Here is a 16,160-nt window from a genome sequence, read left to right on the forward strand (position 1 = left end):
AAAGAAGGGTGATTGTACTACATGTCCCACAATGCACCACAAGGAGTAACATTTTATTCATAAGACAAGCACACATTTTCAGCTCCTGAAAATTCAAAGGATGGCTGTGATTCAATCATTATATCAGGTTGTATAAATAGTAGGAGTAGTATTAGTAGGTGTAGTAGTAGTGGTAGTTATAGTAGTAGTACTTGTGGCATCACTGGTAGCAAAAAAAGAAACAAAATCCTGCTGTTTCCTGCTATTTCCTGCTATTTCCCCACCTCTTGAGCATACTTTAAACAACACAATTCTTCCAGCTCAAATGCTCAGTTATGTCTAATTATTATTATTATTGTTCATCTGTGTCTTTCCAGAGACACGGACCATCAAACACGTTGTACCACCTGGTCAGAGACGTCAAAAAGGTACGATTGTCTTTTGTGCTCGGTGGAAGGTCAGTCGTGTTTCCTGGTTTGTGCTGCTTCTGTGTGGAATAACCCTCGGTTAGTGTGTGGTAGACGCCGCTTCCTGCTTCCTCGTTTCAGTAGCGACCGGTGTTTGGGCCTCTGCAAGGACGGCTTGGGAATGTGTCGTGGTTACCCCATACCCCTTCCCCCGGTCTGAGTGAAACCGTAAAATGCTTTGTTTCAGTCCGCTGTTTTTCCGACTTCAGCAAAACTTTGGATGCCCTGCAGGGCCTGTGAGGTTTGATACAGGCCTGAGCTTAGACTGAGGAAGTTGTACTGGGAGCCGAGAGTCTATTTTACTGAAAATCCCATATTATTTCCCTCAGTGCAATTACATCATAACAAATAGCATCTGCTCTGTAGGAATTACATGTGTTCACCTTGTGGTATGGCTGCTTCCTGGAATAGAGGGTTGGCCTTACCTGTAGCCTCTTATCCCCAAGCCTGATTTTGCTGTATTTATATCTGTAATGTGGTCGTATTTCAACAGTAAACTGCCTGCCGACAGTTACACACACACACACACACACACACACTCAGCTCCAAGCATTATTCCCTCTGATTCAGTCGTAGTCTGTGAAGTCCCTTCAAGTTCTGTCACATGTCACATGGGAGAGACGTGCCGCTTTCCTCCGAGCAGCTGTCAGTCAAAGCGCAGGGAGCCTACCTTCCCCAGCTCCAACCCCTCTTGCCTTTCTCTAACCTGCAGGGACGGGGCTCCAGGGTTTTCTTGAGGTTTCATCAGCTGTCTTATCACCCGTCTCATGCTCTGATTGGTCTAAATAACCCTGTCATAACCCCCACCCCCACCCACCCACCCTCCCGTCCCAAACCAACCCACTCACCACCGCCGTCGCAGCCTGACAGCTTCCGCCGGCCGTCTCCGAGAAACCCGCTTCCCCGTCTCATCCGGCTGTCAGACTCGCTGTAGCGCTCTGGTTGTCTGGTTGCCGCGGCTGCATGCTGTGGGGGGGTGGTGTGTAGAGCGATTTCGTAGAGCTGATTTCGTAGAGACTGCCTGTCTGCGCCCCGTCTGCGTGTGCGTCCGTCCGTCCGTTCGTCCGTTCGTCCGTCCGTCTGTCCGCGAGCGACTGGTGTGCTGCTGCATGTGGTTTCTGACCTCACGGCGAACGCTGACTCGGCCTGGCATCGTAGATAACAGCCGTGACCAGCGTCGGTATTCACGAAGCAACTCAAAGAGTGGGAGCACTGATCTAGGATCAGTTTGGCCTTGCAGCTCGTAATGGAAAAAGATTAGGAACCCTTATCTGAGATCAGCAATACTCCTGCGAGTGAGATGCTCTGTGAATACAGGCCCTGGACCTTACACCTGTCTAACAGTTCAAACACCTGTCTTGCTGTGCAGCTATGCATTGTAATATAGCTCCCAGTGCTATGTGATGTATACACATACACATCAATGTGCATACATAAATATGTATATACAGTGAGCTCCATAATGTTTTGGACAAATACATATTTTTCTTGATTTGGCTCTGTACTCAACAATTTTAGATTTGCAGATCGAACAATTTACTTGTGGATAAAGAGCACACTCTCAGCTTTTATTTAAGGGTATTTTTATATACATGGTTTTTTATCATGTGGAAATTACAGCACTTTTTATACATAGAATAGAATTTCTACATGGCGAAACCAGAGTGTATAAAAATGCCCTTTCTAAAAGCTGAGAATCTGCTCTTTAACCACTTGTGATATATGGTTACAAACCTTAAACTGTGTACTGCAGAGGCAAATCAAGAAAAAGATGTTTTTGTTCCAATCATTATGGAACTCACTGTACATCCATCTATCCTTTAAAAAATTAACATGCAGATAGCTTTACTTTAGTTTTTTTGTTTTTAAGTTTTTTTCTACTTACAAATGACTGCATCCTCCTTAGTTCAGAGTGTTTGGCTATGATAAACAGTTTTAGTTAAAAGAACAGCTGATCCCGAGCTTTAAAGTCACCCAAGTGGAGAGCAGCATCCGTTTGAGAGTGGAGATCCTGGACCTGTCAGTCACATACTGTGTGTGTCCATGCTAACAGAGCTCAGTCACCCTGGCTAGCATTAGCTCTGCTGCCACTTTGCTGCATATTTTTGGGCTGATGTGCACATAGACTGCTGCAGGGCATATAGTACGTCCCTGCACACACATGCACACTCACACAACCACACACGCACACACACACACGCACACATACACTTGCATGCCCACACACACACACACACATGCATGCGCGCACAAACACACATACACATATGCATACATACGCACACACACGCACGCACACACACATACACATACATACACAAACACACACACACAGCAGCCCAAAAATCACATGCACACTAAATCATGTCTTACCCCAAAAGTCTTTTAATTTACAATAGAATTATCTGCCAGTTACGGACATGCAAACAGAACAATAAAATAATTTATATTCAAATTCAATCTTGTGGTTCAATGAGAATGTGTTGACAGAAATTAGATATTCCAAATTTATCTTTGTTGTAGTACTCTTGGTGCTACTCTGGGAAGGATATAAACAGGAAGAAAAAAAATGCCCAATTAAATGCCAGACACTTTTCTATCACAGAATACAGCAAACATTTCTGTGCATAATTCTGTTTGGAAAGCCATTAATGCGTTAATAAAGAACCACGTTTTTCTTAAGCATATTGCTTTTAGGAGTCAGCCAGTTATATAATTCAAAACACCAGCCAGCTAATTGGCCTATGACCAGTTAGGATTGCAGGCTGATTTTTCTAGTTTTCATCAGTTGATCTTCATAAGGATTCTGCAGGATTGGTGTTAGTGTGAAATCTCCTGCCGCCCCTTCCCCCTCCCCCCTCCCCCAGAATAGGGTGTGTTTAAATCAGTCAGGGTTTAAACCCACCCTGTAGTCATTGACTCGACTGTGTAGCCTGTCGGATGTAAAATAGTCACTGACTCTCCTGTAGTGCTGTGTTGTCTGTAGAATATGAAATAATCACTGGCTCTCCTGTAGGTACTGCGTATGGCCTGTAGGGTGTAAAATTGTCACTGGCTTACCTGTTGTACTGCATATGGCCTGTTGGATGTAAAACAGTCACTGGTTCTCCTGTAGTGCTTTGTAGTCTGTAGAATATGAAATAGTCACTGGCTCTCCTATAGTACTGTGTGTAGCCTGTAGGGTTTAAAATAGTCACTGGCTCTCCTGTAGTACTGTGTGGCCTGTACAGTGTTAAATAGTCATTGGCTCACCTGTGGTACTGTGTAGCCTGTAGGATGTAATCTAGTCTCTGGCTCTCTTGTAGTACTGTGTGTGGCCTGTACAGTGTAAAGTATTCACTGGCTCTCCTGTAGTACTGTGTGTGGCCTGTAGGGTGTAAAATCAGTGGCTTGCAGGTAGGTGTCCTGGAAGACTGCACACACCTCACCTGCTGTGCTTGCAGGTGTGCTTAGCGTAGCGCTAACTCGAGAGGCGCGACTGCCGATTCCAAAGGGGGAAAAAAAAAATTGTTCCGCAAAAAAAAGTGAAAAGCACCCACTGATAAGAAATGGCTAACCCAGCTAAAAATCACACCAGAGGTTTCGAATCAAAAGCGTGCTGATTAATAAGTCACTGTGACTGATTGACTGACTTCTGATTAAAGTGAGTGCTACAAATTCAGTTTGGCCTCGGCGGGAAATTCCTGATCAGCTCAGATTCAGCGAACAAAAAAAACCCCAAAAAAAAAAAAAAACGAATAAAATAACCCCTCTTGTCTCGTGCATTCTTCTCTCTTCCTGGCTTCTGAGTGCTGAAACCCCGATAAGATCGGATCCCGAAGTACAAACGCAGACGAGCTAGCGCATAGCGGCTATCGCGGTTAGCGCCTGCCGCGCCCCCGGCGGGGTCTTAGCGGGGTTTCAGCGTCTCCGGGCTCCTTTCCTCATGTGATGTTTCTCACTGACCTTGTGTGTTCTTTCCAAGCAAGAGTATCCAGGGTTCAGCTGGATCTATTTCAAGGTGAATCAAATAACGACCTTTTTTTTTTCTCGGCTTAGCAAAAAATAAAAAAAAGTTTGTGTGTGCGTGCGTGTGTGCGTGCGTGAGTGTGTGCGGTGTGTGCGCTTGTACCTTTTTTCTATCTTCCCTATCCTGTTTCTTTTTACGCATTTTGTTTCTGTGAGTCTCCAGTACCTCTGAAACAACCTTCTGTTGGTTTCCAGGGCAACCTCCCGCCGGACTACAGAATCAGTCTGATTGACATCGGCCTGGTCATTGAGTACTTGATGGGCGGGGCTTACCGTTGCAATTACACCAGGAAAAGGTTTCGAACCCTTTACCACAATCTCTTCGGCCCTAAAAGAGTGAGTGGACTCCACCTTCTTTATTTAAGGTTTTTTAAGTTTATTTTTAAGAGGGGAGCTATAACTATGAATGGGGGAACAACTGTCAGAGTTAATCTTGGGTTAGCAGGTGTATTGAATATATCAATGGAAAATAACAATGTAGATTGTGATAGAAGTGATGTTATCTTCTGACATTTCATATCCTTCAGGTGACAGAAACTGTAAATCCAAATGAAGACACTTTCTTAGTTATCTGATGTTATGACAGACACAGCCAGACAGAATTTTCAGAAAACTACAAATATTTCAGAAAATTTCAGAAAACTACAAATTACCCGCCATCTTCAGTATCCTTATTTGCTATGTTAAGGAGGAGGTGGGGCCGTTGAAAAAGTAGCTAAAACGCCGGCTAAGTATCGAGCCGTGGCGTGAAACCTGAGGCAGCTATCATACAGTAATGCGCTTAATTGCAGCAGCTTAGCACGAGCCACAGAGATCGCACGCGGTCTGACCGACTGGAAATACCCCGGCAACGGGCTTCCTCTTCCTCAGTCTCGAAACCGCTTAAGAAGTAAGCGGTATCTGGTCTGACGGGATTCGGGCACCTGATGGTTTTTCATCAGATAGGGGGAGAAACAGAAGCTGTGACACGCCAGACCTGTCAGGGACAAACCCTGAACCAGATTTCAGATTTCATCATGTTCCGCCGCAGACGCGTTCTATTTATATATCTGGCACACAGTGCTGCTATGAGCTTCCGAGCACCGACTTAACACATAAATAACAGATGGCTTCTTTTAAAAGAAAAAGAAAAAAACACAAACAAGAGAGCAGAGAACCTTTCATTTTAGTATCAGAGCCATTCTTATTCAGACTTTTTTCCAAATGTTTTGATTTTTTTTTTAGTTGTTACTATTTGCCTTTTAAAAAAAAAAAACAATACCCTTGCCTGATCTGTAATTTTGAATAGTTATTATTGCTCTGAAATGTTGATCTAAAAATGCTCCTCCACTGTGGATAATTTCGAGTGTTTTCTGTTTTTTTTCCCCCAATTCTTTTTTTGGCAGCCGAAGGCCCTTAAGCTCTTGGGAATGGAGGTAAGCCCCGATCTGGTGGAGTTTAACTAAAACTCATGCCGTAATTGGCCCTGGGCCCTGGGCCCTTGGACACTTTCTTTCTAGCGCAGTGGTGTTCAGCCTGGCCCTTGAAGGGGCACACCGTGTCCTGGTTTTGTTTTTCGCTTCAGTTCAGAGCCACAAAGCCAGGTGACGGGAGTTAACTGTGCCATCCAGCTGCTATGATTGGTTAATTAAGCACTGAGTAACGAGGAGCACCTGTGCACCCCACTCAGCTCTCCAAATCAGCCGCGAATGTGTCACCGTCTGAGATTGGTTTCCTGCTATTTGACTGATTTTAACAGAGCGCTACTTTTATTGGCCGATGCTTGAGTTGGCCTGAAGCATCACCGGCGTTCACAGCACTCTGGCTGGAGCCCCGCCCACAAAAGGCCGTGATTTGTCAGAACACCGTCGGCTTGTTTGCAAATCAAATCCCTGGAATTTGGACAGACTTACATCGCATTGTCATCCTGTTCAGGCATTCGTGACACCGTAAGTTCATCAGCCTGACAAGCGGAGTGACATGTCAGCAGTCCCGTCTGTCTTTCCAAATCGGGCAGTAAATGTACTGTACCTCTGGCAGTTTGAGCATCACAGCACCCCCGATTAGAGCGTGTTACGCTGTACTCCGCACAAGTTACGGTGGCCACCGCCCATTCTTGAAACAAGGGGAAGGCAATTTGGAGAATCGCAGCTTCTTGAAAGGATTTGTTTTATTTACACCCATAAAGCCTGCGTTGCAGCCCTTAATTATACGTTTTACAACCATCTGCAGAAAACACTAAGCGCGTTGCGTGCGTATTGATTGAGATTTCTCTGTCAGTTCTCAGCACCGGTGCCCAGTGTGTCTCAAGAGTGTAAATGCAGCATTTAAATACTAATAAAAGCAGCATACGGCTGTGCCTCTGGCCCCTGGAGACCGTTTTCCTCCTCCTCAAAACATGTTATCGCTGATGGATGTGCTAACTGATACTGTTCAGAAGTGAATTACAAGGTGCAGGAAGAAATGAGGCTTGCTCGTTGGGTCATGTGCCTCTGTGTCTCTTAGGAGATCCAAAGAGCTTTCAGATAAAGAAGATTCCTTTCTATTAAACCATAGTTACCTTGGGGACTTGGCTGTCATGTCCAGCTCTTGGTAGGTGATGGAACTCTTCAGCATAAAATGTGGCCAATGAATTTAAAAAAGCATTGTGACATCACAAAGATGATTTTTTTTAAATCAGAATATCCATTCCGCCAAAGGGTCAAGCAATTTAGCTACACAGTATATATAGCATGGAGTCCCTTGCAGAAATGAAATATACTGAAAATATTTCGGAATAAAATATATTATCAAGGTACTTCAACAATTCACAGTATATGAAGACATATCCAAATTATTACCGCTTTGAAATATTTCCTTTTCCAAGTAAGTCCACATATTTACAATATATTGTGATATATTCCAATCCGTAAGGGTTGGGAAGATTTGTTTCCTGTAGAAAAATAATTTTCTTTCATTATTTTTGAAATTATCCTGAACTCATTCAGGATTTTCTAGTCAGAGACACAGTATCTGAGGCAGTTCAGTTACGGCGAAACCTTACATAACAGTGGAAGGTTTTTTTTTTTTTTTTTTTTTGGAAAAAAAAGGTTAACCAAGGACAGTTTTTCTCTAAAATTCTTGAAGTACTGAGGAGAACCTGAGGCACTTCAGGCTTTCTCTCACCATTTTTAGCTAATTGCATGGCATTCTGTTTAGGCCGAGGGGTTGGGGGATGTTTCTGGTACACTGCTTACTAATGAGCATTCGGTGTAGGGGGCGTGGGGGGGGGGGGGGGGGGGGAGGCTTCCCTGAAGTGTGGGGTGACCGCTCACGGAACCTCAAATCAGGGCCAATGTACCTACAGCATCGTATTAGCAGTTAGGTGGGCCTGTGCTTTTTCTTGACACTACACAGTTGGGGTTAGTTCCATTTCAATTTCAGACAGTTCGGGAAGTTAATTGAAATTCAAATTAATTGAAAAATAGAATATAAAATAGAGCATTGCGGGTGCTTTTTTGATTTCCTTCATTGAATTTTACAGCCTCTTCCTGAATTGACTGAATTGGAATGAGACCCCCCCCCCCAAAAAAAAAAAACCTGTTAGAAATTAAATACCACCCAGACATGGAGCAGGACTGAATGGTGGGCTCTGGTCTCGACTCGTCTCCCCTGCCGCAGGACGACATGCCGATCCGGCGGGGCCGACAGAAGACCACCAGGAAGCGGGAGGAGGAGGTGGACATCGACCTGGACGACCCGGAGATCAACCACTTCCCGTTCCCCTTCCACGAGCTGATGGTGTGGGCGGTGCTGATGAAGCGCCAGAAGATGGCGCTGTTCTTCTGGCAGCACGGCGAGGAGGCCATGGCCAAGGCGCTGGTGGCCTGCAAGCTCTGCAAGGCCATGGCCCACGAGGCTTCCGAGAACGACATGGTGGACGACATCTCGCAGGAGCTCAACCACAACTCCAGGTCCTCCCTGGCCCTCCCTGTTCCATTCGCTCCGACACCCTTAACCCTGTCCCCTACCCCCTGTCCCCTACATCATGTCCCCTAACCGCTGTCCCCTGCACCCTGTCCCTTATATCCTGTCCCCTTCCCCCTGGCCCCTATCCCCATCACTTTCACCCTGTCCCCCCTACATCATGTCCCCTATCCCCTGTCCACTTCCCCCTGTCCCCTTCAATCTGTCTCCTACCCCCAATCCCTTCACCCCCCATCTTCTAACCTTGTCCCCTGCATCCAGTCCCACACCCCCCCCCCCCCATCTCCTACACCCTATCCCCTACCCCCTATTCCCTTCCATCTATTCTCATAGGATATGTGTAATACTGTGAATATTGTTTAAACAGTGAAACTTTAGAGAGAGAAGGGGGTGGTGTACCTCAACGGTGACTTTAACACATATGTGGTTTTTTTGTGTGTGCATGTATGCGTGTGTGTGTGTGTGTGTGCGCGCGCGTGCGTGTGCGTGTACATGCGTGCGTGTGCGTGTGCGTGTGCGTGTGATGTCCTGTAGGGAGTTTGCGCAGTTGGCGGTGGAGCTCCTGGATCAGTCCTACAAGCAGGACGAGCAGATGGCCATGAAGCTCCTGACCTACGAGCTGAAGAACTGGAGCAACGCCACCTGCCTGCAGCTGGCGGTAGCGGCCAAGCACCGCGACTTCATCGCGCACACCTGCAGCCAGATGCTGCTGACGGACATGTGGATGGGCCGACTGCGCATGCGCAAGAACTCCGGACTGAAGGTCAGAGGTCATTCCGCCCTGTGGCTCTCTTCTGTCAGGGGGTCTTCACGTTCTCCTCAGTATGGACATTGAACTGCCCATTCCTGATCGCTGAGCCAGATCTTCTGCATTGTAACACTCCGGTTCTTTCTGATTGCTTTCTCACGGTGAGCATTAAACATTAAAACACTTCGGGAGTGCAACAAGACGTGGTTAACTGATAAAGAGATAGTGTGGTGTTTTTTTTACAGAGGCTTTGTTCCTTTCACATTCAGAGGTGATAGCTGCAGGCATTTCTCTTTGATGTGAGCTTGTGCTCCCAGCTCAGGTCTTAGCACATATCTGCTTCTGATGCCTGTGCCAGTGTTACTGATCTCTTCAGCACTCATTTAAGCAAACAGGAGAGAGACAGAAGGAGGGAGGGAGGGAGAGAGGGAGTGAGAGAGTTTTTAAAAAATCACCCCCAATTTATCAATATGCATAATGCTCTCATCTGTTGTTATTTTTAACATTTGCACTGTATAATGTTATAAAGAAAATTATAACAGAGAAGAGTGTGTTTGTTTGCGAGATAGAGAGAGAGAAATAAGATGAAGGAGGAGGAAGGAGGGGAAAATGCAATGTTGTGGATTTCAGTACCAGATGACCTTTGAACTTTCTCGCCCCCCTGGCCCCCTGCCTCTGTCATTCGCTCAGCTTCTGCATCAGTGTATTAGGCTCACTGAAGCACATCGCTGCGCTACACAGATTCTACGCGGGAAAGGGTTTCTGAGGTCACAGTCGTCGCTTCTTTATCTGGGCTGCAGTAAAGCAGTCTTGTGTATCTTGAAGTGCCGTCAAGATTTCTCTGGTTCAGGCAGTAGAAGCGGTGATATTTCGGTTGTGCGTTTTACTCTTTTGCTTTAATATTATATATATATATATATATATATAATACACAGCAGGCAATGTCTCAAAGTATAATTTAAAAATCATTAGTGTTTTATTTTTCTCCCCATTTCAGTTTTCACAGGGCGCTTGTCGGTGAACGAAGGTCTGGGATTATTTGCTCAGTTATTCCCACGCCGGCTGTCATTTCCCTGTGATTAGGCTCGGCGTTTTAGGCCTTCCCGTTTAAATAATGTCCAAAATGACATTAAAACACTCAGCGGTACGGAGACTGTTTAATGCGGTGAGCGGGTAGGGCGTACCGGTGAGACCCGTTCAGCCCGGGTCCAAACCGCCGCCGGCCCCATTGTGTACAGAGCTGGGGAGCGCTAGCCGAGGTCCGGGTCTCGAACCGGCGCCGTGCGGTTCCTGGATGCTAGACCCCCCCTGGGGGGCTCACACCGCGGTTCGCTCTTCCCGCGATTTATTGTTGGGTCCGTATCTGCTCTCCGCACGCGCCTGGGGGGGGTCGGACCGTGCGCCGGTTCTGTCGGGAGGGGGAGCGGGGGGAGCGAGAGCGGGCGCTCTTGGCAGGGATGTTTTCAGTGTAAATAACGGCTCCCCGGAGATTGCGGGTCTTCCTCTTCCTCCGACGAAATTAAATCGCCGCGCTAATAAAAAACGGAGGACTGGGAAGGAAGTTTGCGAATGCAAAAAAAAAAAAAAAACATTTCCTCCTCCCTTTTTTTTTCAGCCAAACACAGAATGCGCCCAGCAGCTCTCCCAGGGCAGAGTCTGTGCTGTTTTACACTGTTTTAAAAAACATCTGAACGTCTAATCATTTTTTAATCATTTCCCTTTAAGGAGTCATCCCGCACGGCATTAACTAAATGAAAGATGCTGGGTGACGGGTACAGGCAGTTCCTCACAAAGTTCGTTGCGATTGCTTTGGCCTTTGATGGCACGTGCCCCCACATCTATTCGCGTTTCTAGGCAGGGGAGCGGTGTTCCTCCGGGCTCCTAACCGCGCGGTTCCCTGCTCCTCCGAGCTGCGTCTGCAGCAGACAGGGTCAGAGAAGCTCGGTCAACTTTTATCTGAGTGGATAAAAGGGCCTCTGTGGGCTGGTTTAATAAGGGTCTGACTGGCTGTTGGAACATTTTATTACGAACCGTATCAACGATTAGTATGAGTGTGCTTGTGTGTGTTCAGGCATACTTTACAGGGACATGTTCCTGCACGTGTGTGTGTGTGTGTGTGTGTGTGTGTATGTGTTCAAGCATGCATTGCAGGTACATGCATGTGTGTGTGCGTGTGTATTAGTGGGTGTAAGTGTGTAAGTGTGTGCATAACTGTGTATAGGTGTGTGTATAAGTGTGTAAGTGTGTGTAAGTGTGTGTATTAGTGTGTAAGTGTGTATTAGTGTGTGTAACTGTCTGACTGCCCGCAGGTGATCCTGGGCCTGCTGCTGCCACCCTCCATCCTGAGCCTGGAGTTTAAGAACAAGGACGAGATGAGCTACATGCCGCAGGAGCAGGACACCTACCTGCAGGAGAAGGAGGTGGAGGAGCCCGAGAAGCCCGCCAAGGACAAGGACGACGAAGACATGGAGTTCACAGTAAGATCCTACTGTGGAACGCAGTACAACTCCGTGGTGAGAGCACCCACATCAGCCCCCCCCTCCTGCACCTGGGCCCCTCCCTCCTCCTACCCGACCCCCCTGCCTTGGACTGTCAGGATACCCCCTCCCCTCCCAACCCTGCCCCACGCCACCCCAAATCAACAGGACACCCCCCCCCCCCCCGCCCCTCTTGCTCAATCCTTGTCTTCAGGCCCACCAGTACCGTCAGACCAACTCACCTGCAGGTCCGCCCCTCCCAATTAGAACACTCACGGCCTTTTTTCCTTTGGGAAGCCACGCCCCCCACTCCACAGACCCCACCCCCTTCTCTACACAGGTAATTCTAGTTCAAATGCCTCTTATACCTGTAGAAAAAAAACAGATCTCACCATATTCATGTTGAATACCAACCATTTTACCAAAGCAGATTATGCAAACGCATATCCACATTCACCATCTAAATTCAACATGGTTTTCCACTTGACCAACCCGCAACAATCTACCTATTCACCCCAGATTCCCTTGATCCACACAGACCGCCCTCCCCCTCCCCCCCCCCCCCCAGCTGTACCCCAGCGGCCTGCCCCTCTGTCTTCCCCCGTGTTGTGGTCTCAGCAACGGTGTGGTCAATGGAACCGTGAAGTCTCCGTCTGTTTGCTCAGCGTTCGGTCCGTCTGTCTGTCTCTCTGTCTCGCGGCCGTTTCTAGTGAGAGCGGTTTTTTTTGCCCGAGGTACGGTAAACGCATGCTCGCAACTGCCGCATCCCTGTGCAGTTGCCTCCCGCACTCCAAACCAGTCACAAACATGCTCATCTGCGCAGGCCTACGTCCATCTGCGCAGGCCTACGTCCATCTGCGCAGGTCTATGTCCATCTTTGCAGGCCTACGTCCATCTATGCAGGCCTAAGCCCATCTGCGCAGGCCTACGTCTATCTGTGCAGGCCTAAGCCCATCTGCGCAGGCCTACGTCCATCTGTGCAAGCCTACATCCATCTGTGCAAGCCTACGTCCATCTGCGCAGGCCTAAGCCCATCTGCGCAGGCCTACGTCCATCTGCGCAGGCCAAAGTCCATCTGCACAGACTAAAAAGCAGACACACATGCTTCCATATCCATTCATACAGGTCTGTGCCTGGGGGAAATTGTATTGCAAAACAGCTCTGACACACAGCCAAGGTGTTGGCCAGTCAGTCTCTTGCTTTCTCTCTCTCTGTCTGTCTCTCTCTCAGCTTCTCTCTCAATGTATCTGTCACTCAATATCTTTCTCTCTCACTCTTAGTGTCTCTCTCTTGCTCAGTATCTGTCAAATTCAAATTCTGTCTGTCACTCAATCTCAACCTCTCTCTCTCTCACATTCAATATCTCTTTTTCTCACTCTTTCTCTCTCTTACACAATCCTTCTCGCTTCCTTTCTCTTTGTCTATCAGTCTCTTTCTCACTTGGTTTCATCTTTCTCTAAATTTACTTTCCTCTTCCTTTCCACCCATACTCCTCTCTTTCTCTCCCATTCCTCCCTTCTGTACGTCTCTCTCTCGCTCTTTCTCCCTCTCTCTATCACACAGCTGTAAAAGAATCTCACGGGAAAACTCACTTCACTTCAAAGAGGCTTAATTGAATGCGGTCCAGTCTTAGGACTGACCTCAGATCTGATTAAGACGATGCTTCCGTACCGTCATTCCCAAGTCCCCAGGGGGCTAGAACTGATCCCAGATCAGTAACAGGCCCTCTGATCAAAAGTGTTTCAGGGGAGCTTAGTGACAATGGGTGTATGCATGAAAAAAGCCAAACCCTCCCAAAGTCTTCAAGGAACTGTGGAGCAACCTGTTCGGTGTTGGATAAGACAAATCAGTCATCCTACTAAAGATGCAGATCTTGTTGTTCTGAAATAAACCGAGTCGTTAGCTGCATCATCCTGGTTATTTACGTGTTCCACAATCAGACCTAGCACTCAATGGTAAGGGTAACTGGAGCTTCATTACCTCTTCAGCAGTGAAGCTTGGAGCAGATTGGCCAAAGTTATGGTTAAGATTAGGGTCAAACACTTGGGTTCAGTCTTCCAAGGTGACCAGTTCTCTCCATAGTTCCCAGGGACGTTTCAGCACTGTAAAACCCAAAACATAAGACAATCTTAACAAGTATTTTAGTCTCTTTTTTTTCTTTTTACTTAAAATCAGATTTCAATCACCTTTTTGCTAAATATTGCCAATTAGATGAGACAGTTTGACTAATTTCAAGATTTGCCTAAGTGGTAAGAAAATTTCACTTGACAAGAAAAAAGTAATTGAAACAAGATGATCTTCTACTTGAGAGAGAAGTCTCATTGCAAGACTTAAACACTTGTTAAGACTCTTTTTTTTCAGCGAGGGTGGATCGTCAGTTTATTTTGTTTCTCATTATTCTGCCAATTACACCTTGAAGTAAAAGAATATGAAATGAGAACAGGCCTCACGAGAGGGTGGCGGTGAGGTCACATAGCAACCGGCGCGAGCGTCGTTCGCTGCGTTAGCGCGGCGAAGGACGCTAAAGTTCCGCCCAGCGCCACGAGCGGAAATTTATCGGCGAGCACGAACCCCGGCTACATTAATATATTACGAGCGGAGATTATGCATCTGCTCGTGTGTATTATTTATTTCTCCCACAATGCGTATGTTCATAAATGCATTATGGGAATGCTTGTCTTCGCCCCTCTCCGAGCCGGCTGTTCTCTCTCAAGAGTCCGCCTCGCTGTGTGCAACGCGCTCATGAGCTGTGCCGCGCAACGCAGGAGCATTCATCGCCTCTTCGAGCGTTTCTAAACGAACGTGCGGCATGACATTCGTTCACCTTTCACCCATTTGAGTAAGAAAAGTCCTTTATTTCTGCCTTGGGGGGGGGTGAGACCTTGAAATAAAAGAACCACCCCGGCTGTATTCGCAGTGGCATGGCTGGGGTTGTGTTACAGGAGAGCGCGTTCCTTGCAATACAATTAAGTGATTTCCCCAGAGCATGCTGCTAATTTCCATTAGGCAGGACCTGGTGCACCACTCAAAGGATTACACTGGATGTGCATGCACGCCTGTACCTGCAGATTCCACCGCATCATAGTCAGGACGCTCTGTGCCGAGCGGTTTCCCGCTGCCCCTCCACCCCCCCCCCACGCCCCCCCCCCAAAGTAATTTGGGAGGCGGCCTGTCACCCGGGAAACCACAGAGCCTGCAACGTGTGTGTCGTCGTCTCCATGTGTCCCGTCCCATCGCCCTGTCCCGCCAGCGCCGTCCGCGGCCGCCACGCGGAAGAAACCTGACGCCCTTCTTCTCTTTCTCTCCTTCCCTCCTCTTCCTTCCTTCTTGCTTTTCTCTTATTTTTGTTTTTCGCTCTCTCGGTTCGTCCTCGCGCGCTTCCCAGGCCATGCTGGGAAAGGTCGCCACGGAGACGTCGCGGAAGAAGGACGTGGAGGAGGTGCAGAGCCGGCACAGGCTCATCCCGTTCGGCCGCAAGATCTACGAGTTCTACAACGCGCCCATCGTCAAGTTCTGGTTCCACACTGTGAGTGACAGGTCACATCGGGAGGGTGCTGTTCATGTGTGTGCGTCTGTCTGTGTATCCATGTGTATGAATGTGTGTGTGTGAATGTGTGCGTGTGTGTGTGTCCATCTGTATGAATGCATGTATGTGTGTGACAGTGTGTGTGTGTACGTTTACCTGTGTGTGTGTGTGCCTGTGTGTGTGTGTGCGTGTGTGCGTGCATGTGTGTGCCTGTGTGTGTCTATGTGTATGAATGTGTGTGCCTGTGTGTGTGTATGTGTGTGTGCGTGCACGCTTGTATGTAACGTGGGTTCGGGTCTCACTGTGTGCGGTTGTGTGTGTGCTGCAGCTGGCCTACGTGGGGTACCTGATGCTCTTTAACTACATAGTTCTGGTGAAGATGGAGCTTTGGCCCTCCCCGCAGGAGTGGATCGTCATCGCCTACATCTTCACCAACGGCATCGAGAAGATGAGAGAGGTGGGTTACCGTTAGCGCCTGCGCGAACACAGCGTGTGCAGAGAAACGGGTAGCCGTAGAAACGGGTGCAGAGAAACGGGTAGCCGTAGAAACGGGTGCAGAGAGACGGGTAGCCGTAGAAACACGTGTAGGTGCGGCTGCAGGTGCTTTTGGGATGTTCGAGAAAGAGGTCTGAAGCGGCTGACCGGGCTCAAGCGATGCACTCCAGTTCCTGTGAGCCTGCTCCGGTGAGACCACTCCGGTGGGACTATTCTGGGATGGCGCTCAAGGAAGCCGTTTCCAGGAGACCGTTCTCAGGAGGCCGCGTTGAAAGGGGGGGGCCTCTTCCCACACAGAAAGCGCGCGACGCTCTGGCTACACACGGAGTCAGCCGTGGTCAGAGGAGATCGGACCGGACGGCCGACGCTGCAGGAATCCCGGTGTTATTGCGTGTTCAGACGGCACGAGCCGGGCTGCGCTTCTTTCTGCACACACGGCTCGTGCAGAGCATCTCATTAACATGCAGCGTCTTCCCCACACACACCATGGTGATTACCCACAATCCTCTGGGACA

General features: G+C 48.0%; 1 protein-coding gene across 14 annotated transcripts in view; it reads left to right on the top strand.

Annotated features, from left to right (window-relative positions):
- trpm3 (transient receptor potential cation channel, subfamily M, member 3) overlaps positions 1-16,160 on the top strand; it is a 191,831-nt gene that overhangs the window by 159,254 nt on the left and 16,417 nt on the right. For 5 of the 14 annotated variants that reach the window (XM_035378693.1, XM_035378699.1, XM_035378694.1 and 2 more), the window contains 9 exons: positions 357-407; positions 4,411-4,446; positions 4,650-4,790; positions 5,840-5,869; positions 8,094-8,386; positions 8,934-9,162; positions 11,457-11,660; positions 15,010-15,150; positions 15,479-15,607. In XM_035378693.1, the coding sequence (XP_035234584.1) occupies positions 357-407; positions 4,411-4,446; positions 4,650-4,790; positions 5,840-5,869; positions 8,094-8,386; positions 8,934-9,162; positions 11,457-11,660; positions 15,010-15,150; positions 15,479-15,607 (1,254 nt within the window). The remainder of the gene's footprint in view (positions 1-356; positions 408-4,410; positions 4,447-4,649; positions 4,791-5,839; positions 5,870-8,093; positions 8,387-8,933; positions 9,163-11,456; positions 11,661-15,009; positions 15,151-15,478; positions 15,608-16,160) is intronic. The other 9 variants (XM_035378696.1, XM_035378704.1, XM_035378703.1 and 6 more) reach the window with 3 other exon arrangements.

This window comes from Anguilla anguilla, chromosome 10 (assembly GCF_013347855.1).
Source record: "Anguilla anguilla isolate fAngAng1 chromosome 10, fAngAng1.pri, whole genome shotgun sequence".
NCBI lineage: Eukaryota > Metazoa > Chordata > Actinopteri > Anguilliformes > Anguillidae > Anguilla > Anguilla anguilla.